The following is a 23593-nucleotide window of genomic DNA, read 5'->3' on the forward strand; positions in this document are numbered from 1 at the left end:
TCAAGATGGTGTGGTTATATCAAGAATACCCATCTTGGGTAGTAAGGAGGAAAACAAAGTTTTGGGCAAAGCCTTGGTGAAGATATCAGCAAGCTGCAAATGAGACCGGATGGGAAGAAGTTTGACATTGCCACGAACAATGTGATCTCGAACAAAATGGCAATCAATTTCAATGTGCTTCATCTTTTCATGAAAAACCGGATTTTCAGCAATATGGACAACAACTTCATTATCACAGTAGATTAAAGAGGGATGAATAAGAGGTACCAAAGCTTGTGAAGAAGTTGTTCAACCCATAGCAATTCACTTGTAGTAGCAACTAAAGCTCAGTATTCAGCTTCGGCAGAAGAACGGGATACTGTAGACTGCTTCTTAGCCTTCCAACTAATTATGGAATCACCCAAGAAGATGCAGAAACCGGTTATAGACTTCCTTGAATCAGGACAAGATCCCCAATCAGCATCAGAATACGCCTTCAATTGGAATGTGTGGACAGGTTATAGCAGAATACCTTGGCCTGGAGAAGCTTTCAAATACTTAAGTAAGGACATGGCAGCATCAAGATGAGGCTGTCTAGGTTGAGCAACAAACTGATTGAGCTTATGGACAACAAAAGCTATGTCGGGCCGAGAAATAGTCAAGTATAGCAGTCTTCCAATGAGTCTTCGATACAATGTTGCATCAGGAAGGAGGGCACCAACATCAAATTGGAGCTTTAAAGCCAGATCGAGAGGTAGAGGAGCCGGTTTACAAGCCAACAAACCATGATCTTCTAGGAGCTACAATATATAATTCTGTTGTAATAGAATAATACCTTGAGACGATCTTGCAATTTCAAGGCCCAAGAAATACCGAAGAGACCCTAAGTCTTTGAGCTTGAAGGCATCATGCAGATGATCTTTGATCTCATGTAGCACAGGTAAAGAAGCACCAGTAATGACTATGTCATCAACATAAACAAGCAAAGCAACAAAGGATTGAGCAGAACCTTGAGTGAATAAGGAGTAATCAGACTTGGATTGAGAAAATCCCAAGTAAAGGAGTGTCTTTGTGAACTTGTCAAACCATTGGCGTGATGCTTTCTTAAGGCCATATATGGATTTATGCAAGCGACAAACAAGGTGCTTCCCCTGTTTGTGCAACATTATGCTTGTAACCCAAGGGTAGATCCATGTATACCTCTTCGACTAGATCACCATGTAAGAAAGCATTATTAACATCTAGTTGAAGTAGAGACCAACCTTTTGAGACAGCAAGAGTAATAAGTACTTTGATAGTAACAAGTTTGGCAACAGGAGAAAATGTCTCAATGTAGTCGAGGCCTTCTTGCTACGTGTATCCCTTGGCTACTAACCGTGCCTTGTAGCGGTCAATGGTCCCATCTACACGATACTTTATTTTGTATATCCATTTACATCCAATAGAGTGTTGGCCTTGAGGTAAGGGCACAACAGACCAAGTACGGTTGGCTTCTATTGCTAGAAGTTCATCTTGCATAGCTTGACGCCAATGTTCATGAGGGACAGCCTGGTGATAAAACTGAGGCTCATATGCGGCTGAGATATTGGGGGCAAACATCTTGTAGATAGGATTCAGTTTGTCATAAGATAAAACAGCTTGCAAAGGATACTTAGTAACTGTCTGCTGAGAATGATTGTGTAAAAAGAGGTTACAATGATAGTCCCTGAGATATGAGGGTGGTTTAGTCGTCCTTGTAGAGCGACGATAGTGAGAAGAATTGTCAAGTAAAGACAGATGGGGCTGATCAGTGACTGCAGCATTATCATCAGTAGGTGCAAAGGGAACAAAGGGAACAATAGGTTTAGAAACGTCATGTGAAGTAGGTTGGTCAAAAATCTCAGGAGTAGCAAAAGCAGATGATGAAGAGGCTTCATTGCTAGATAAATCACCTGAAAATGGAAGTGATAATAGTAAAACTAGATCAGGAAAAGGGTCAAGTACCTCTGCTTGAGAATTGATTTGATGAAAAGGGAATATGTCTTCATGAAACACAACATCCCTTGAAATAAGGAACTGCTTCTTCTCAATGTCATATAAGCGATAGCCCTTGATACCAGTGGGATATCCCAAAAAAACAGAGGCAATGGCCCGAGGCTAAAACTTGGTTCTGTGAGAAGGCAAAGTAGAGGCAAAACAAAGATAACCAAAAGTTCGTAGTGAAGTATAGTCAACATGTTCATCATTCAAACGATAGTAAGGTGTTTGCCAGGACAAAGTATGAGATGCGGTTGATCAAATAAGATGCGGTCAATATGCACTCTCTCCAAAACAAGATAGGTAACCTAGCTTGAAATAATAGAGATCGTGCGACATTTAAAAAATGTTGATGTTTTCTTTCTACTACCAAATTTTGTCGAGGCCGTTCAACATAAGAAAACTGATGGAGAACACCTTTGGCAGCAGAAAAATCAGTAAAGGCCAGTTCTGGTGCATTATCCGATCGAAAAGCTTTTATGGAAAGACCATATTAAATTTCAATCAACTGAAAGAAATGAGGGACAATAGTAATAGCTTCACTTTTGTTCCTCATCAAAAAACCTCAAGTGTACCGAGAATAATCATCAACTAGTGTTAAAAAGTAACGATATCCAGCATGAATAGGTTCATTGTAAGGGCCCCAAATATCACAATGTATAAGATCAAAAGCATGAGCAGCAAGTCTATTATGGCTTTGAAAAGACAGTCGTTTTTGTTTTGCTAGAGGATAAATCATGCATTTATTACAAATACTATCCATGTCTACATGTAATATGTCTTTTAGGAAACTAAGATGTTTATATGATGGATGTCCAAGCCAATTATGCCAAGTAGAAGCAGAGAACATAGTAGTGGAAGAACAAACAAGTTCTGTAGTATGTGAAAATGAATGTAAGGACTTATCAACTAATGCTTGCAACAAGTATAATCCATTCCATTTGTTAGCCTTGCCAATCTTCTTCAAAGAATACTTGTTCTGAATGAGGCAAAAATCACTAAAAAAAGTGACCATGACGGGTAGATAGGAAGTTAAAGAGCTTATGGAAATTAAGTTGAAACAGAAATCTGATATATATATAGCACATTCTGTAGCATGATATCTATACTGACTTGAATATCCCCAACAAATTCAACCAGAAGCTGAGACTGATTAGGCAAAGTAACAGTTGTCGGTTTAATTTTTCTTAGAGTAGTGAATAGGACCTTATTATGACAGATATGAGCTGATGCACCAGAATCAAATATCCACTGATCAGAAGATATATCAAAAAGGGAACAAATACCTGCAATGTGAGCTGTAGGAGTGATAGAATCTGCCTTATTGGACGTTGCTGCTATGGTGGTTGTTTTGGACTTGTTGAGATAGGACTGAAGGATAGCCAATAAGCCTTGGCATTGTTCAGATGTTAAAGAGGATAGAGAATCAGAATGATCTGCTCTTGCTAATTCGGGAGATTTGTAAAGCTTGTGCCCTGGTGAATATCCATGGAGTTTGTAACAGCGATCAACAGTATGCCCTTGAATATTGCAGTGGGTGCAGAACGGTTTATCCTTCTTCTTGTTTTGATTGGTGTTACGAGAATTACTTGGAGTAGGCTGGTGGGAAGCAGAACCATTTTTCACAAGTAAGGCAGTGGCATTAGATGAAGATATCGCATTGCCAAAGGATGAAGAATAAGCTTTCTGGTCAATCTCCTGTGTAACTAGAGAGAAGGCCCGATTGATTGATGGTTCTGGTTCCATTAGTAACAACTGAGATCTGATAGGAGCAGATGAATCGTTTAAACCCATGAGAAAAGCCATAACATACTCTGTTTGGAAGTAAGTCTGTAAATTCTTGACACCACCACAAGTGCATTTTCCACAAGAACAAGATGGGCGGTAGGAGATGAGTTCATTCCACAATGTTTTCAGCTTGGCATAGTATGTGGTGACAGAATCTTGATTTTGGGATAAGTTGGATATTTCACGGCGTAGTTGGAAGACTCTTGGTCGATTTTTACGTTGGTACCGTTCTTGTAGATCAGCCCAAATTTCTTGAGCGGAATCAGAGAAGTAGATGCTAACAGAAATCTCTTTGGAAAGAGAGTTAAGAATCCACGCGGTGACAATGCCATTACATATGATCCAAGAACTGAGTAACTCACCGGAAGGTCGAGGGATTTCACCATTGACGAAGCCAAGTTTATTCTTGACAGTGAGCCCGATCTTCATCTCCTGACTCCACGAGTCGTAATTCGCTTCCGTAAGAAGATTGGAAACGAGCACAAGGCTGGTGCTGTCTGAGGGATGAAGAAAATAAGGGTTCTGATATTGTTCAAGAATGGAAGATGGGGAAGCTCGAACATACTCCATGGAGTTGGAGTTTCCGGATGAGGTTGGGTCGTCGAATCTGGTCATGATCGTCATTTCAGATGAAGAATGAGAACGAAAAGTCACGAGGAGCGGCAGCCGGATGGAGGGAAAACGAAAAGGTCTTCTGAAGATGAAAAGTCACGAAAAAAGAGTGGCTGGATGGAGGGAAAACGAAAAGTCAAAAAAAAAAAAATTAATTTACTCTGATACCATATTAAAGCAGAGTAAATAAATCTGCTATATGCATTTATTAACCAAAAGAGGCCTATAAATAGGCATATTTATAACAGTGACTAACCATTTAACTAGCCTTATAACAAAACTTATAACAGAATATAAACTAATTTCTAATATGATATACTACTATCATTTATCATTATCTATCAATAATAGACACTGATAGATGTCTATCATTGTCTATCACTATTTATCAATAATAAATCATTATATTTATAAATAAATTGACCCAATTTTTTTTTAAAAAATAATTAAAAACAGTCCTCCTTCATGTTTGTGAGGTACTTTGACGGAGTAAATTTGACTTTTCAATACACACCTTTTAACGCAATCTCTCGAGTAAACTTCACTTTTCAAGACACCTTTATAGCGCAATCTCTCGAGAAATTGAGACGTGAGTAGTAAATATTATTTATTAAACAGGACAAAAAAAAAATTGTGAGAAGTACTTTGAGTCCAATTGCTTTAATTCAGTGTGTATCAAACGTAGCCATCGTAGCTGTGATATGAGATCGACGGTAGACTTTTGTTATATAGAAAATTGCAAATATAACAATTCCTCTTAAAATATTAATAGATATAGTATAAGTTGATGGGAGTATTAGATGAATAGAATTTTGCTATATTTATAATTTTTTTAAAATGTTACTATACGCTTAATTATTAATCATAAAAGTCCTACCCATTATAATTATTCTTTGTTAAATCATCATCAACCTACTTAAATTAATAAATGAAAGTAAATTTAATGTTATATCAACACTCTAAGATTTGAAACACATGTTGATACCATGTTAGATCATTTTTTACCAAAAAGATTAAATTAATAGATAAAGATAAATTTAATATATAATAACAAATTTAATATATAATAACTTTATCCAATCGTAGGTGTGCTATAGCAAAGAAGATTTTGGCTCGAGTAAGAACACGCTATAGAGAAGAAGAGTTGGCAAGGAAATAACTAAACATACATGACTATTTGAAGGGAGACTGATTGACACTTGGGGAGGATTATTTAAAGTGTAATCAAAATTCCACATTATACCACATGGATTTTATAAGGGAAATATCATAAATATATATACTAGGCCAAGAATATCTCCATTAATATATAAATAAACTAGAAAATTAGTTTTAAAAATCCTCTCTAAAATTATTTTTTTAGACTTTTTTTCCTGATTCAAAATGTGAGCTTTTCTCTTGCCCCATTTTGCACTTTGTCTTTGGAGGCAATGATATTCCTCTTTTGAATTTGGACTATGATTAGGGTGATACAACTTAGTTAAAATGTTTAGGAACATCTAATAATTGTTGTAAGTGTTGACAAACTCACTTTATAGTTCACTCTAAATCTCACACTTATTCTTTTACAAAATTCAAGAACACACAAGAGAAGAATATTGTTCTCTTGTAACTCAATTTTCTTCTATTGATTTGATTTTCTTCCATCACTTAATTACAAATGAGGGAAATGAACACTTTTAAAGTGCTCAAGAGATGTTTCCTAAAAGACACAAAATAAATGAAGTACATGTATACATACCATTCATGTACTTGAACGATTACATGTATCTAGAAGTTCATGTATTAAGAAATTAGAAATTCATGTATTTGGAAATGTATTATCCATTATGTATCTAGATTAATTTCTAATATCCCCCTTGAGCTAGACTTCCATGACTCCGAGCTTCTCCTTCATTTTCCAAAATAAATCTTTCTTTAATGCTTCGGCGAATATGTTTGCAACTTGATCTTGTGTCTTGCAATACTCGATGCGTACTTCACCATCTTTGATCAATTCTCTTATGAAATAATACTTGATCTTTATATGTTTACTTCTTCCATGAAAGAGGGGATTCTTTGAAAGTTAAATAGATGATTTATTGTCACAGAACATGATGGTCTCTTTCTCTTGGGGCCTCTTTAATTCATGTAGTACCATTCTTAGTTAAAGTGCATGACAACTGGATGTAGACAAGGAAATGTTTTCAGCTTACGTTATTGATATGCTACAACATCCTGCTTCTTTGATGCCCATGAAACTGCTCTAGAACAAATATTAAATACATAGCCAACAAGCACATCATCCATATTTTTCTTATAGTGGATTCTATGATCAATAGTTCCAAGAATATATCTAAGAACTCTCTTTCCAGTTTCCCAATGACTTCTCTTTGGTGATGCCATAAATCTACTCAATAAATTGATTAATAACATAAGATTAGATCTAGTTGTAGTTCAAGACTTCTATAGATGGTGGCATCAAAACCTTTGCTATAATCATGTTTGCTTAGTTTTAAGCCTAGTTCCATAGGAGTATGATAGCTCTAAAAAGAGCTATTATTCCTAGCTTAATTTGGGCTTGTTATTGGATTTTATGTGTTTATTATGTTATTTTGTAAGTACCAAGCAATCAAGAGGTAGAATTGGCGATTTAGAACTGAACGGGGTTAATTTAGAGCAAATTGAAGTTGAGTTGAGCATATGAGCTTCAAAGGAGTTAAAAATACCAAAATGCCCCTACCTCAGCATTACAACGCTCGTGATTTGCCTAGCCCTAATGCTTGCCTGATGCTTGAAGGCAGAATGCTAAGATGTAGGGTAGTGCAACACTACGAACATAGAGATGGAGATGTGTTAGAGTGCGCGCGCAAGTGAGGTGGTCACTAGATTTCTATAAGATTCCTTCTTTTTCCTCTTTTGCTCTATAATCCAAAAGTACACCATTAGTGAGACTTTTCTCTCGCTGATTAAATAATGGAGGCAATTCACGTACCGTTAGAGTTTCAAGCTACAGGTCCATAAGGTCCTCTTGGTAGCTCAAAAGGATTTAGTTGAGAATCAATTTTTGGGTTAATTTGAACTGTTCAAATTAATAAAAGGGAATTTAATTATATATGATATAATTGTCATAATGTATTTGATACATTATTATTTAATTGAAGGAAATGAATATTTGAATGAGATTCAAATATATTTTCTATGAATTTGATTCATAGTTATTAAATGTAATATAAATATGATTTATATTAAATGCCATAAAATAGAGAAAAGGAACTATGGTTTATATTGTATATGATACAATATTAAAACTATAGGTTATATGTTATATTTGATATAACATATAGTTTAATATAAATAAGATATGATAAGTTAGTTATCATATTTATTTATATTAATTTTATTATTTTAGATAATAATTCTTTTTTTCTCTCCAACTAGTATAGTGGGTGGTTAAGTGGTTTTATGACAAATGGAATAAAAGATTTTAGTTTTTTTTCTTCCTAATAAACTTACGTGAGTTGTTACACGATTGAAGTTTTCTATATGATAGAGTGAACAGAAGAGTTCTGTCTTCTTCAATCTCCATCCTTTTCCAAACACAAAAACACCCTCCAAACCAAAATAGTCAGAGCCCACCACTCTTGGACTCTCACCTTGAGAATACCAAAGGCTCCCAGTGGTTATGTGTCTTGTTGGTTCGAGAATTCTTGAAGAGAGCCTTCAAGGCTTGCTGAGTTCGAGGTTCGTGATAGATCGAGGGATTTATAAGAAGAGAGGGTTCTTCAAAGGTAGTATCTCTTGAGCTCTATTTCTTAATAAAAAGTATGCTGTGATTTATTTAAGAATGCAAATCTTGTATGTTTACTGTAAATTTGTTTTTTCAATCAAAATAGAATTTGGACAATCCGCTTCCATTCAAAGATCTCTAAAAAACAAGTTCCTTCAATTGGTATCAGAGTCAAGTTGTAGTTCTAATTCCAAATTCCATTTCTGTATTGAAATCATTTACAGTAGTGGTGGGTTTTAGTTTCTGCATTGCGTTTAAATGTTAAATGTATGTGGATGGTTGTTGATGGATGTTTAGGGGTAGTAATCTCTGTTTATGCCTTTCTGTTTAAATTAAAAAGTTAACTTGTAAGGGTCCCTGTGTTTTTAGGCAATAAAATTGCAATCGAGTCTGTATTCATTTAGTTTTGAGTCGTTCGTGAAGCTTCAGAAGAAAGGTTGTAGTGTGTTCGATGGAGAAGACGAAGCGTTGTTGGCTGCATTGTGTAGCTAGATCTAAACAATCGTTTAGATTTTGTTATGTGATCGGGTAGAGTTTTCTACACGATTGTGTAGCATCTGCTAAATGATCGCATAGCTAATGCTACTTGATCGTGTAGAGTTTGCTACATGATCATGTTGCATTGGCTGCTTGATCACATATGTGATCAAGGGGTAAACGACACGCGGTATATGATACTCGACACAAAGCTTGCGTGCTAAACGATCGTGTAGACTATCATACTCACCGCATAGTCAGTAACTACACGATCGCATGGTACGCGATACTCAATGCATGCTGCATGATCGCGTAGACTTTCATGCTTATCGCATAGTCAAAAGCTACGCGATCACATATACACGATTGTTTATACTCGACGCCTTGTTACAAGACAATCAGGAGTTTGCTACACGATCAAGCTGCAAGGGTTCTTGGTGGAGCGGTTTGAGGCGAGCGGTTGAAGACCCGGTTCACATGTTCCGAACGGTGGACTCAACTTTTGTAATAGTTTAGCCATTTATTTCCCATTTTTGAGATTATCTATCCTGGTCCATCAACTTTAGTTATATACATGTGATGTATGTTTATTTTGTATGCCATAATGTATGTCATATAGTTTTAAAACCCACCATAGGTTATACATTTAATTTCATGGATCAATTTATATTATAAGTGTAATAATATATTAGTATGACTGATTTAAATTACATAAAGCATGCTCATGCATCATATAATATAAGAGTTATAATATATGTATGCATGCGTTATAGCATATCCATGCATCATTTATATTATAAATGTTATAATATAAGGTTGAATGCTTGTATGGATTGTATGCTATAGCTTAGTTCATTACTTAGTTATATAAAAGTTATATATTAGTATTAAATGAACATTGCATGAAGCATGACACTACCTTAGGCTAATTTATAATTGTTATAAATAACTTATATATGTCTAGCTTGCAATATTGGTTGGTTTTAATTGTTTCATTTCTTATAAGTTTTATAATAAATGAAATTAGAATTAAAATCAATACTAGAGAATTGTGTGCAAGCCTTAGGCTTTAATCATTTTTTAAAAGTGTTTTAAAATTTTATTGAGATAAACCTAAGATCACGTTTCTAATAAGATTAGAAATCTAAGTTTAATCTTTTAAATCGGTTTAATAGGATTAAATTGATTCCTAATAAAAAATTAAATATGTAACAAATGTATCTATAAAGGGACCTTTTGTCTAAGGCTGGTTTTGGCTAGGCTGGGGTACTTAAGTCGATGAAAACATCGCACCTCTACCTGGGAACCTACTTGGAAAGGTAAATTAGATAGTTTTGTTACGTGCATGCAAATTTGATGAAAGTATGTTAAAGAGTTTAATAAGACTTGAATCGAAGTTGTTTAATCATAAAAAATAAGTGTTGTTTTTTGAGCAAATTAAACAAATCACTTAGATAAAATCATTAGCCAGATTTTCTATGTTAATGAACCCTAGGCCTCTACACATTTCTCCCTAAAAGTTCTCACCGTGATATCTGTCCTCGACCTCGAGGTACCATAGGTGTCCCTATGGGTGACATTTGAGTAGGTCAATACCAAGGTGAATGGAGAGAGTGTTTATAGTAAGTGGGAGCGGGACGTGTGACAACATATCCACCGGTCTCTCTCATTAGGTTGGATAAAGTTTGATGCATTGCCTCGAGGCATCGTGGGTGTCCCCCTAAATGATGGCAGTTTTGCATGTCTCTTTATTTGATCTCCAGAAATGGATAGGGTTACTTTAGTCTCTTGTTCTAATAAGCTTTTCCATAAGGTTGGCTCATTAGGGCGAGACTCTAGAACCTAAAATGATGAGTTACACTTACACAGAATTGTTAAGGATGTTAATAAATTCTAGACCGAATAATGGTAACTATTAGATTCATTTACAAGGAGTTGTTTATGTCTAATGGTTGAGAATGTCTCATTTCAGAGAAGGGATACTTGATCACTCTACGGTGACTTTTGTTCTGCCTCACTGAAGAATCATTGCAAAATAGATGTCACTTAGGGTACACTAGACTATTTTGCTAAAACATGATTGGTTTTCTAAAAGTGGTTTAATGCAAGTAGACTTAATTAATTTTGTTCTGTTTCAGCAATTTTATTATGGCTACTGCGACTCTAAGCTTACTTGCCGCCGATAAACTAACTGGCAAAAACTATGCTAGTTGGAAAAATACAATAAACACGATTTTGATTATCGATGATCTCCGTTTCGTTCTAATAGAAGAATGTCCTTCCATTTGACCTTCTACTACTCCTCAAAATGTTCGGGAAGCGTATGAGCGATGGACAAGGGCGAACAAGAAGGCCTAAGCGTATATCTTGGCTAGCCTTAACAAAGTCTTGGCCAAGAAGAAGGAAATCAAACACGAGGATTTCCATGAGCAGCAGAAAGGATCATTCCAAATTCCATATGAATTGAACACAATCAATTATAGTCTTAAAACGGAAACTAATGGGTCATGCACAACAAGAAATTACAGCATGCTATACGATGATACAAAGGATAAAGGATGCATACCTTTGAAGAACCATTCTTCACGAATCCCTCGATCAATCTACAAAATGCATCCAATAGACAACAACACACGAACGCAACAAATAAACTGCTACCAACAGTACGAACACAACGAACACAGCCTCCACGAACCCAATCGAGTCCAACTCAATCCACAAACTTAGTGAGGACACCACCACAATGGTTACCTTGGTATTCTCAGTGTGAGAATCTAGGAGTTATGGGCTCTATATGATCTTGGCTTGAGGAAGAGATTGGAGGACTACGATCATGTAGACGATCGAGCAAGTGGGAGATAAGATACTGTCCATCGTATAGACGATGTGCTCGATCGTTTAATAAATGGCAGCCTATCGTATACACTTAGCCACTTGATCGTTTAGCTATGATTAGCTGAATGACTATCGTATAGTCAAAGCTAAATGATCGTTTAGTCTCTGATAGTTATCGCTTAGTGAAACTCTTTCACTTGATAGATTTTCTCTGTGAGTTCTTTCCGAATGAAGTAACTCTCTAATTTTAGGAAAACAATTTTCCTTTTATCTCACGGTTACCATAAAACCACCAATAACCTCCTACTCAATCGATTATTAGAGAAAAAGCTTTAATTATCATATAATTAATATATTATAAATAAATATGATAACCATCTTTTCTTTGGAAGAGAGGACTCAGTCATAGTAGATGTTCATTAGAGGATTCAGTGGTACTTAAGGAGTTAGATGTAACTACAGGGGCATAAAGGCGATCTGTGAAGGGTTGTTGCACTGTTGATTGGTTAAGATGGACACATAATATATATGTGGTAAGAAGAGTTCAACTGTCAGTCTTTAGTAGAGTGTCTGGCAGTTAACCAATGGTGGATCCCGTGACTAAAGAGTTTAGTAAATTCTTTAGTACTATAGGAGTTTCGAGCTATAGGTCCATAAGGTCCCCTTGGAGCTCAATGGATTCAAGTTGAGGATCAGTTCTTGGTGTTGATTTGAAATGTTCACATTGATGAGAGGTAATTCGATTATATATGATATGATCGTTATGATGTATAAGATACATCTAGTGGAGGGTTAATGTAAATGGATTTACATTAAGTGCCATGGAATAGAAAAAGAGCTATGGTTTTGTATGTTTCATGAGATGAATTATTAAAACTATAGGTTATAAATATATTATAGTAAGTTAGTTATCATTTATATTTATAATAATATTAATTAATGGATAATTATCTCTTTTTCTTTAATAGCCAATTGAGTGGGAGGTTATTTGTGGTTTCATGATAACCGTGAGATAAAAGGAAAATGGTTTTCTTAATTTTAGTAAGAAAAGAATTTGTGTTTTTGAAATTTCCAATCTCGAAAACTTCTCACATATAGTTGTCAAGTACATCAGATTTACTAAGCGACAGCTTGGAGTTAGCTAAACGATTGTGGAGTGTTCTTACACGATAGACACTCAGCTAGAAGGTTAGCTAAAAAATCACATAGCTTTTACTAAACGATCGCATAGTTTTCCTAAACGATTGGGCATCGACCCATACGACAGGTTGTTCCATCTCCCACTTGCTTAATCATTTACACGATTATGGTTCCTCTGGTTTTCTGCCTCTAACTAAGTCCACACAGAGCCCATCCTCTGGATCCTCACACCAAGAATACCGAGGTAACCTTTTTGGTGGTGTCATACTCAACTCGACACAATCGAGGTTCTATGGAGGCCGTTAATGGTGTTTGGGGTGTTCGTGATCTTGGCTATCGCTTAGTTCGAGTGCGCAGTGATCGTGCAATGGAGCGGTCATGTTGGACGAACGTTCGTGTGTTGCCGTGTTTCTGTGATCATGCGTTCATGATCAAGGAACTAGAAGAAGAGTCTACAAAGGTTTGTTGATTCTTCCCTTGATCTGTAGTAAAGCATGCTGTAATTTCTATTTTATGCATAACCGCATGTTTCTGTTTGTGATTGTAATTGTAAAGTTTATATATGATCAAAATTTGGAAAGATCCTTCCACTGCTCATGGAAATCCTCGTGTTCGATTTCCTTCAATATCCTGAATTGCGTTCCCTTTAAGAGTGTTGCTAAAACACTTTTGGAATTATGGAATGGTTGTAAAGCTAGTTTATGTCATTTCAGAATTTGGGTTGCCAAACACATGTGCTTGCGGCCAATCCTAAGAGACTGGAACCACGTTTAAAGTTATGCCTATTTGTAGGCTACCCCAAGGGAACAAATGGTGGTTATTTCTATGATCTTAAAGAAAACAAAGTATTTGTATCGAAAAATGCTACTTTTCTTGAGGGGGGCCACATAAGGGAGCACAGACCCAGAAGCACAATCGTGTTGAATGAGCTTTTCAAAAGAAACTACTTATTGAAGATCCTGGTACCTCAACAAAAGTTGTTGAAGTAGGTTTATCTAGTAGGTCGAATCCACCTCAAGTGTTGCGGGAACCTCGACGTGGTGGGAGGGTTGTGAACTGATAACTTGTAGATATACAAGTTATTTATACTGCTTTATTTAGATATTGTGGCCAAAAGAAAGGAAAGTTTCTATATGGGTTTAATTGAAATCCTAGCTATGGTAGTTGACGGTGAAGTTGAGGATCGATTGTCTTACAAGAAGGAAATGGAGGATATTGACAGAGATGAATGGATCAAAGCCATGGATCTCGAAATGGAGTCTATGTACTAAGAGCTAGCATGGTAGACCGATAAACTGACACGACCGACCTAAACCGGCCGAAATAGGGTCGACCGATCGAAAATCCAAACAAATCGAGCAGGGGTCGGTTTCAAGATTACCTGCCGAATTAGATTTCGATTGAGCATACAAAGACCCGATCCGATCGACATTTAAAAAAATATTAAATAATTGAATAATGAGTCGTTCGATTTTCCTTCTCTTCTTTCTTGAGTTCCGTCTGCACGCCGCAAGCACAAATTGTTAGGGTTTTCTTCGGCTTTCAGCTTCTTCTTCTGGCCTTCTTCTTCTTCCTTCTTCCATTCCTCTTCCTTGCTTGCTAATAATCCTTCTCCTTCACTTACAAATTGTGGAAGGTCCAATTTTCAGAGGCAACCGTACACCACGGTCGCTACTCGTCTTCGCAGTCCCTTTCACAATCTGATTTTCAGAGGCAACCGTACGCCGCTGCTTGTCTTCTTCAGTTCTTCGTAGCCGTTCTTAGTCATGGTCGTGTCATTCCTTCCTTCCTTTTGCACCGCCTTCATGCTCGTCTTCGTGCAACTGTAAAGACCTTCCTTTCAATTTTCAGCCCCAGGTCCGATTTTCAGCCGTTCTTTGTATTTTGTAATGTATTCTAAATGGAAATTAGTTTGAAAATAATGGAAATTATGGATTGACTTTGATTTATGGATGTGTGGTTAGTGATTGACTTAACAATCTTACTGAGTTTATGTAAAGCTGAAATCCTTTGAATTTTTGTGAATTGTGTGATACTGACGAGTGACGTCTTCTGTCATGTTGTGGTTCAGCTACATGGATTCAACGGATATGGAGTTTGATGGAACTGCAACTGATGCTTCAAAAAATTGAACGAGATGAAGAAGAAACGGATGCCAATACAAATATCATTGATGTTGATTCAACAAATGAGTCAGATGTTCCAAATCCATCGAAAAGAAGGATGGCGGTGAAAAAAATCCATGGTTTGGGATCATTTCGAGAAGCTAAAAGGTGATCCTAAAGACCCTCATGCTCAATGTAAGTACTGTGGAGTTATCTATGCATGTCATTACAAACGTAATGGTACTGGGACTATGAAGAATCATTTGGAAAATTGTAAAAAATACCCTTACCAAGTTTGTAGAAGGTAAATGATTTAAGAAATTTATCGATAGATTAACATATGCAAGTCAACCTAGATTTGTTGTTCTGTCTCGATTTACTGTGGCTAGAGATGTGCTCAAGTTGTATGTTAATGAGAAAAAGTGTTTGAAAGACATATTTGTGAATAGCAAGTATAGAGTTTCTCTCACTACAGATTGTTGGACATTGGAACAAAATATAAATTACATGGTCTTAACTGCCCATTTCATAGATTTTGATTGGAGATTACATAAAAGAATACTTAGTATTTTTCCAATTGAGAATCATAAAGGCGATACTATTGGTAAAACCATAAAAAAGAATTTGAAGGATTGAGGCATTGAAAGGGTAATGACTTTGGCTGTTGATAATGCAAGCTCGAATGATATTATCATTGCTTATCTTTTGAAAAGATTCAATAAGGGATTATTGTTTGGTGAAATTTATGCATGTCCGTTGTTGTGCTCATATATTAAATCTCATAGTATGTGATGCATTTAAGGAACATAATGATTGCATTGAAAGGATTCGATATGCTGTACAGTTTATAAGATATTCTCCTGCACGTTTTTTAAATTTAAAAAGTGCATTGAAATTGAAAAAATTTCTTGTAAGAGTTATGTGTGTCTTGATGTTCCCACTAGATGGAACTCTACATATTTGATGCTTGAGGCAGCTGTAAAGTTTGAAAAGGGTTTTGATAGATTAGAAGATGAAGATGCGTCTTATAGACACGATTTGTCACCAAATAAGGAAGATTGGACAAATGCTAAGATTGATTAGGTTTTTAAAGGTCTTTTATGATGTGACATCGACAATGAAATGCTAGTTGGAATGGCCAAGAGTATGAAGGCCAAATTTGTGAAGTATTGGGGGAACTATGAAAAAAATAATTTGTTGTTGTATATTGCTATTGTGCTAGATCCTCGAAAAAAGCTAAGGTTTATATCTTTTTGTCTTAAAAAATTTTTTGGGCTAGAAGTTGCCAAATCTGTGGGAAATGTAGTGGAACAATGTTGTAGACGTCTCTTTCATGAGTATAGTATTACTCATACTCAGAGTGGGAGTGAGAGTGGTAGTATTGCTACTAATACACCAATTGTCCCAGCCTCGGAGACCATGATTGATTGTGATCCAACTGAAAAGGTTGGTAAAGACTTTGTCTATGATACAATTGATTTTTATTTTGAAGGCGATGAGACTACACCTTTCGAACAGGGGTTAGAGATTGATATTTATTTGTTGGAAGCGAATGTTAAGAATGAAGGTGATTTTGACATACTTCAATGGTGGAAGAGGAACAGTCATCGGTTTGAGTTCTTAGTCGTATGGCTAAAGATATTTTGATAATTCTAGTATCTACTATAGCGTCTGAGTCGGCTTTTAGTACAGGAGGATGTGTTGTTGATTCATCACATTGTTCATTGGCTCCAAAAACAATGGAAGCTCTCATTTGTACTCAAAATTGACTAAATTTTGGTCTAATAGATCTTGAAGTTCAGCATGACATGGAAGAAGCTTCATTATTTGAAGAAGGTATTTATTCATCATTTATATTTTGTAGTTGTAACTTGTTAGATTAAAATCTTAATGAGGTTGTCTTTCTCTTCTTAATCTTAATTATATAGGATTTAGAGCGGTCATGGACAATGAAAAAGACATTCAAGACCTTCCAAATTTTGCAAAGTTGTCCATTAACGATTAAACATTTATCATTTAATTTTATTGTAACTGGGTTGTTTTGACAATTGACTTTATGTTTTATTGTAATTGGGTTGTATTTGACAATTGACTTTTTGTTTTATTGTAATTGGGTTGTATTTGACAATTGACTCTATGTTGTGATTTCTAGTTTGATTGTATTGTATGTGAGTGTGACTATGTGTCATGTGACATTTCTATTTGTGACGTACACTCTCGACTCTCGTATTAGTTTTGTTTTCAATTATATATGTAATATGTATTAAAGGTTCTTTAAGCAATTAAGCGAAGCAAGTAGTAACACGATCCCAAAAAATGTACATGTTAATTGTTAAATATTAAGGGTTGTCAAATCAAATCATATCAATATCTTATTTTTAATATCTCTAGGCTAGCTCTATTCCATAAGTATTAAAATAATAAAATGTGAAATAGTATCTTGAATTTTGACTCACAATCACAAATTAAAAGAGAAAACTAAACATGATTGATAAGGAAGTTAATAAATAGTTGGTTTTTTTATTATTAAAAATTGCTATTTATAACGACTTCTACCTAATAGCAAAAAAAATTTATAACGATTTATAATTTATAATTGAAATTTTTCTTAGAATTTTAATAAATAAATAAAATTTCTTTTAAAGGAAGAAAAAAGGAAAAAAAAAGTATAACTCTAACCCGACAAAACCGACCGACCAACCGATCGGTTGGTCGGTCGTGTTTTCGTTCATTTATTGGGTGGGACCGATTTAGATATATTCCAAACCGATCCTGGTCGGTTTATGGTCGGTCTGGTCGGAAAACCGACTCCGACTGACCGATGATCACCTCTACTATGTACTTTAATTCAGTATAGGATCTTGTAGATCACCCTAATAGGGTTAAACCCATAGGTTGTAAATGGATATACAAGAGGAAACAAGGTGCTGATGAGATGGTGCAAACCATCAAGGGTAGACTGGTGGCAAAGGGTTATACCCAGGTTAAGGGAGTCGACTATGAGGAGACTTTTTCGCCTGTTGTCATGCTAAAGTTGTTTGGATCCTCCTATCTAGTGCCTCATATTATGACTATGAGATATGGCAAATGAATGTCAAGACTACTTTTCTGAATGACAATCTTGAGGAGACCATTTATGTGGTGCAGTCCGAGGGATTCATAATCCAAGATCAAGAGTAAAAGGTTTGCAAGCTTAATCAGTCCATTTATGGACTGAAACAGGCATCTCGATCTTGGAATATAAGGTTTGATACTACGATCAAATCTTATGGCTTTGATCAAAACATTGACGAGTCTTATGTCTACAAGAAGATCATCAACAATTTAGTAGTTTTTCTAATGTTGTATGTAGATAATATCCTACTCATTGGAAATGATGTAGGTTTACTGACTACAATTAAGAACTGGCTAGTGACCCAATTATAAATGAAAGATTTGGGAGAGGCTCAATTTGATCTTAGTATTCAAATCTTTCGAGATCGAAAGAACAAAATGTGAGCACTGTCTCTAGTGTCGTATATTGACAAGATGCTTGCCAAATATTTGATGCAGAACTCCAAGAGGGGCCTATTGCATTTTAGGCACAGAGTTACTTTGTCTAAGGAACAGTTTCCTAAGGCACCTCAAGAGGTTGAGGATATGAGACGGGTCCTCTATGCATCTGTCGTGGGCAGTTTAATGTATGTGAAGTTATGTACTAGACTTGACATCTACTATGCAGTGGGGATAATCAGTAGATATCAGTCTAATCAAGGATTAGATCACTGAAAAACCGTTAAGAACATTCTTAAGTATCTACAGAGAACGTGGAACTACATGCTTGTGTATGGTTCTACGGATTTGATCTTTATAGAATACACGGACTCTGATTTTTAGACTAATAGGTATTTCCAGAAATCCACATCAGGATCGGTGTTCACTTTTAATAGAGGGGCAGTAGTATGGTGAAGCACCAAGTAGGGGTGCATCACGAACTCCACCATGGAGACTAAGTATGTAGCGGCTTATGAAGCTACTAAGGAGGCCATTTGGCTCAGAAATTCTTGACTGATCTGGAAGTTATTTCAGACATGTCAAAGCCCATCACACTTTATTGTGATAATAGTTGTGCTGTGGCTAATTCCCAAGAGCCTAAGAGTCATAAGCACGAAAAACACATAGAGCGAAAGTATCATCTCATCCGAGAGATTGTGCATCGAGGGGACGTGATTGTCACAAAGATAGCTTCGAAGCACAACATTGTTGATCTGTTTACAAAGGCCCTCACGGTTACAGTGTTTGAGGGTCACTTGCAGAGTATGGGTCTATGGGACAGAACATGGCTAGACTAAGGCAAGTGGGAGATCTTATTCTGGGTGTATTATGCCCTAGTTTATTATTTTGTGTATTTGTATTTTTATTATCTTGTACACCCCACTAGCTTTAGGACAAGTGGGAGATTGTTAGGGTTGATGCCCTAAATTTTGTAGAGTCCTATAGTTTATAAATAGTGTTTGAACAAACTCTTATGTGATTAATAATATATGATATTTTTATTCACTTTGTCTATAAAGTGTGTGATATTTTAGTTGCATTAATCACAAACTAATAAACTAACATCCAAGGTTATTGTTGTAACTTAAACATGTATGTGGTGACATATAGGTGGATCATGTTTAAGTGATAACCTAAATGGTCTGTAGTATATGGATAAGGCTGGGTAGCTTATCCTAGTGACACTACGAGTATGACCCGCTTTGTAGGTGTTACAAATATTGTAAAGTGCTACAAATGATCTGATCCTGATCATTCATGTATTAGACATGCGAGCAGGGATATTCTATACAAAGAAGTTTGTATAAGACCGGATCACGAAATATTTAGTCTCATTATATGACATCATTCATAATAGAGACTTTCATTTCACTAGGATGACCATAGGTAACATGACCTTAATCCTAAGTGAGTTGTAAACTCCTGCCTATGAAGGCGGTCCTTTGATTTGTATGGTGAGAGTTGCTAGATCACTGACTCAACAAGCCTACCATTTTGGGGATTCGTCTGATTGGGGAGTTGGGAACACAACTACACAAGATAGAGTTCACTTCTTTCGTGAAGTATGGATAAGTAGATAAGTGGCTCCCTTAAGGATCGATTCGGGGTCTTGAACAATGTCGCGCCACACCTTCTCCTGGCTCGAGAGAGCTTTAGTCATAGTAGTACTTAAGGAGTTAGAGGTAACTACAGGGGCAAAACGGTTTTTTTGGCCTACCTGTACTTACGAGCAATTTGTGAACGATCATCGTACTGTTGATTGGTTATATCCAATGGACATATAAATATATTTGTAGTGCGAATAATCAGAGCCCACCACTCTTGGACTCTCACCCTGAGAATACCAAAGGCTCTTAGTGGTTGTGTGTCTTGTTGGTTCAAGAATTCTTTAAGAGAGTTGTTAAGGCTTACTGAGTTTGAGGTTCTTGACAGGTTGAAGGATTTACAAGAAGAAGGGTTCTTCAAAGGTAGTATCTCTTGAACTCTATTTCTTAATAAATAGAATGTTGTGATTTATTTAAGAATGCATATCTTGTATGTTTACTGTAAATTTGTTTTTTCAATCAAAAAAGAATTTGGACGATCCGCTTTCACTCAGGGATCTCTGAAAAACGAGTTCCTTCAATATCAAATGAACACATAATATATCTACAGTTTGGGGAGTGCAACTACAACTATAGTGGACAATCCTGTTAGAAAGGAATGTTGATTAACTAGGTTAAAGAGTTTGACAGGTTAGTCTCGGATCGTTAGAGCCCATGATATATAGGTCCATTGAGTCTCCTTGCTAGCTCACTATGGACAAAATTGAAGAAATAGGTGAAGTAAGAATTTGAAATGTTCAAATTTGGGCATTAGGGAATGTTGTAAGAAATATTTAAATTGAGGCATTAGGGAACGTTAGATATAATTTACAATGAAATTATTAATTTATTAATTATTTTTTAGAGTATTCTTAAATGTTAGCATGAAAATAATTTTTAAACTTGATTAATGCAAACTTGATTAATGTGATTAATCAAAGTTGGGTGTCAAAAATAATTTAATATGTGATATTAAATTTATTTTTAAATATTTTCTAAATTATGAAATTTTTTTCATAAAAGTTTGTTTTATTTATATTTTTAAATTAATTAGTGAAAAAATTGAATTTTTGGATTTTCCCACTAACTAAGTGGACTTTGAAGTGATACTTCCCAAGCTTGACACCTAAAGATTACATGCGAGTTTAAGCTGGAAGACATGCAAGATAGGATTTTGCATGTAATTTGTCTTTAAATAGTTTGGTTTTTGAAATGTGGAAAAACTTATGTTTATTAGACTTTTCACTTGACTCTTCTACCAAAATCTCTTTACTCTTCCACTATTCTAAAGTGAAATTCCCTTGTCTTCACTAACAAAACAGTCCCACCACCATATTCTTCAATTGAAGATTAGCGAGGATTTACCGTTGATGGTGTCGATCGAGCTCGGGAGAGGAAGATTGTGGTAGATTCTATAAAGGTTGTAATTTCTAACCGTTTATGTATGCTTATTCTTGTCTTTTATGTAATAAGAACGTTATCGATCCTTGCTTCCGTTATGCATGCTTCTCTTTATTTTTCATCAATTGGTATCAGAGCATGCTTATAATATTTTCTTGCATTTGGTGGGTGTTATTCATGTGATGAATGTTTGGTTGACTAAAGTGGATACATTACGCTTTTGCCATTAGTTTTCATTTAATTTCTCATGTCATTAGAGTTATTCTTAAGCTGTAATTGTTTGATTCCAAGAAAGACGACAACTTCAATTTGGAGAAGAAAATCTGTACAGACCCGATTTTAGCTTACTGACCCGGAAGTTATTCGTAGACACGTTCTAGACCCGAGAACCCAGTGGCCCAACCCGATTTGTTGAAGCCTCCCCACGCGTCAGTGCACAGCGCCCGACCCTGAAGGAACTCTTATCAAAGAGAACCTATGAGTGGAAGCAAGATAGTTTCAAATTCATTGTGACAGAATTACAAGCATTCACAAATATACAAACTAGTTATGCATTTAAGAACAAATTACAACATGCTTTCATAAATAAATACAAAGGAATGCGAGACATACCTTTGAAGAATGTTTCTTCTAACTTTCTCTTGCTCTCATGGAGTCTTAGACCAGCACCTCTCGTTATCACTACGAACGCCAACCCAATTGTCTAGAGGATTGTCTGGTAAATCATGAACAACTTTCTACACGAACAAGTAATCGTTTCGGACACCACTACTCAGTGACCTTGGTATTCTCGGAGTGAGAATCCAGGAGATGTGGGCTCTATTGGATTTGGTAGAGGGAAAGAGGAAACAACGACCACACTCAACGACCAAGCAAGTAGGAGAATATAGGTCTATCATATAGACTTTGCTGCTTGATCGTTTAGTAAAGGACGACAGGTATACGATCGTTAAGGAAAAACAACTTGATCGTTTACACGATCATTTAGAGAATATCGCTCAGGCACGCGATTGTTTAGTAAAAGATTACACGATCGTTTAGATAAATGCGCGTGTACACGATCGTTTAGACAAACACCTTAAGCTGTCATGTAGTCTCTCATGACCTATATGATAGGCAGCGTACCCAAATGATGCAATGCAATGATTATTTTCCAAAAGTCAAAACATTTTTCATTTTATCCTTCAGTTTTGAGAACTGAATACAATCTCCCACTTTCACGTACAACTATGGAGAAACCACCAACAATTATCTCATAATTATTTTAGTTATAAATATATATAATAACTAACACATCATATAATATTTATATCTATAGTTTTAATATCACATCATATACCACATTTAAACCATAGTTCTTTTCTCCTTTACTTAATATAAATCATATTTATATCATTTTGCTCTAAGTAATGTATCTCATACAACATGTCAAGTATATCATATATAAGAACCAATTTAATCATATCATATATAATCAAACTCTCTCTTGTCAATTTGAACACTTCAATCTGACCCAAAAATTGATTCTCAACTTGAATCCATTGAGTTACCAAGGAGACCTTATGGATTTGTAACTTGAAGCTCCAACGGTATGTGAATAGCTAACTGAACTCTTTAGTCATGAGATCCACCATCCGTTAACTTCCGGACACTCCACTAAAAACTGACAGCTGCACTTTTCTCACTACAGATATATTTTTGTGTCCATCGGATATAACCAGTCAACAGTATGATAACCCTTCACAGATGCTCGTAAGTACAGTTGAGCCAATTTACCGTTTTGCCTCTGTAGTTACATCTAATTCCTTAAGTACCATTGATCCCTCTAATGAACAATACATCATAGTCCTACTATGAGTAAGCACCTCTTGGGCCATGAGAAGGTGTGTGGAGCTACATCGTTCAAGCCCCGAAATCAACTCTTAAGGGAGTAATCTAACTACTTACCCTTGCTTCAGGGAAGGAGTGAATTCCATCTTGTGTAGCTGAGTTCCTAGATCCACAATCAGACGAATCCCCAAAGTGGTAAGTTTGAGTCGGCAATCTGGCCACTCGCACTCATGCAAATCAAAGGACCGCCTTCAAAGTCAAGAGTTCCTAACTCACTTAAGATTAAGGTCATGTTACCTATGGTCATCCTAGTGAAGTGAAGTCTCTGTCATGAACGACGTTATATAACGAGACTAAACATTTCGTGGTCCGGTCTTATACAAACTCCTTTGTATAGGACACCCCCGTTCGTATGTCTGTACATGAATGATCAACATCAGACCATCTATAGCACATCACAACATTTGTAACTATCTATAAAGCTGGTCGCATCCATAGTGTCACCAGGATAAGGTTTCCCTCCT

The 23593-nt window shown here is 35.9% G+C and overlaps 1 protein-coding gene across 1 annotated transcript; it reads right to left on the reverse strand.

Moving 5' to 3' along the window:
- Nucleotides 1–4407, reverse strand: LOC150035691 (uncharacterized). Its single transcript, XM_090314397.1, has 8 exons — nt 3109–4407; nt 2605–2974; nt 2413–2469; nt 1416–1910; nt 1180–1241; nt 815–1130; nt 512–772; nt 1–224 (listed from the first exon to the last, which is right to left on the reverse strand). The coding sequence occupies exons 1-8, from the start codon at nt 4405–4407 to the stop codon at nt 1–3; spliced, it is 3084 nt and encodes a 1027-aa protein (XP_090170523.1).
- Nucleotides 4408–23593: the final 19186 nt, after the last annotated feature.

This window comes from Benincasa hispida, chromosome 6 (genome assembly GCF_027475165.1).
Source record: "Benincasa hispida cultivar pf3 chromosome 6, pf3_genome.v1.1, whole genome shotgun sequence".
Lineage (NCBI taxonomy): Eukaryota > Viridiplantae > Streptophyta > Magnoliopsida > Cucurbitales > Cucurbitaceae > Benincasa > Benincasa hispida.